The 1434-nt window shown below is 42.2% G+C and overlaps 1 protein-coding gene across 1 annotated transcript in view; it reads right to left on the bottom strand.

The window, feature by feature from the left end:
- LOC104388509 (protein argonaute-3) overlaps positions 1–1434 on the bottom strand; it is a 17430-nt gene that overhangs the window by 9182 nt on the left and 6814 nt on the right. The window contains exon 5 of the mRNA XM_009997382.1: positions 206–340. Coding sequence (XP_009995684.1) covers positions 206–340 — 135 coding nt within the window. The remainder of the gene's footprint in view (positions 1–205; positions 341–1434) is intronic.

Genomic DNA, 1434 nt, shown 5'->3' with positions numbered 1-1434 from the left:
CTGGGAACACACCTCATTTTTCATCTTTTTTTTCTGTAGAGCTGCACTGTTTCATGCAGGACTAGAACTACAAGCAGGGCAAACTGCAACTCCCTTGGCAGTTCCAGGGCCCTTCTGATACATGTTAACCAGGAGGTTTCCAGTTAAAATGAGCCTCTTAGAATCAGCTCGTGTCACCTGGAACAGAACAGACTTTTCTACTCACCCTTTATCTCTTTGGTGAATTTTACCCGATGAGAATCAGTCAGAGGTCTTGGTTGTTCATCAATATTATGAATGTCAAGAACTTCACACATAAACTGAATTACAGGTTGTGCTTTGTAGAAGGCAGTGGCAGAAACTAAACAGGGAAAAATATTGTGTCAAAAAAACCCCAAACCAAGTCAGAATGGTGTGAAGCAGTAGATAAATAAATGCTTTTTCAAATTCCACATAACCCTCAAGCAAATGTCATGCAGCACATTTTTAAAAGCAACTTAGCAAGCCTGGAAACAACTAAGTATGCAAAAGCCAGCATAGAGCCCAGCACAGTCAGCCTGCAACTGCTTTGCATTTCAGGGTTTTGAAAGGATTTTTCTCCAGATAACATTTATTTCTAGAAAGCTGCAGTGTCCCCAGGAGACATTCTGTTTCAACTCTGTGTGGCGCTGCAAGCAGAGAAATTATTAACATCTCTCTACTGAAGATTTTTTGAACATGAAAAGCTAAGATTATTCACTATGCAATATAATGTTGTCAATTATACATTATGATCAATTACTGAAACAATATTTGGTACCAACATGAGCACTGTGCTGTGCTGTCTCTACACAAATGTTAACGTAGTGGTGCATGCAATCCTTGATCTACCAACATCTCTTACCCTCCCTGCATACTAATGACAATCTCATTAACTGACAATACACTGTTTTTTAAACAGGACGGTTGACTCACTCCAGGAAAGAGAGGCCATAAACAATCTGGTTGACAAAGTTATAAGCAATCAAATCAGTACCTTTCAGTAAGAAAGGTGAGGTGGCACTAGATACAGCTCAAACACAAGCAAACTACTACATATACTGAAAACTCTACACGACAGAAAAGAAACAGCTGACAAGCACTTTGAGTTTTCCAGCTCTCATGTACCAAACACTGCTAACACCAGGAAACACTCCCCAGACGTGTGTCACTCCAGCAGCCTGCCAGCTCGAGGTGACGCACCGACTGGGCCTCTCTCCGGATGCTGGTTACTGAATGAACTCGGGCAGCTCCCACCCTGGTGTCCTCCCACTCCCTCAGCAACATAGCCCAACACAGGGAGAAACAGACTTTGTAGCAACCCTTGAATGAGGTCAAGAACCAGAATGAAATCAAGCCTCAAACCACAACATGAAGTGACTGCCCCATAACCCACAGCATACAAAGCTCTGAAGTTTCTCCTGATAAATTTCTACC

The sequence above is a fragment of the Chaetura pelagica genome, unplaced genomic scaffold (genome assembly GCF_000747805.2).
Source record: "Chaetura pelagica isolate M959 unplaced genomic scaffold, ChaPel_1.0 scaffold1445, whole genome shotgun sequence".
Lineage (NCBI taxonomy): Eukaryota > Metazoa > Chordata > Aves > Apodiformes > Apodidae > Chaetura > Chaetura pelagica.
This window is presented reverse-complemented; position numbering and strand designations above follow the sequence as displayed.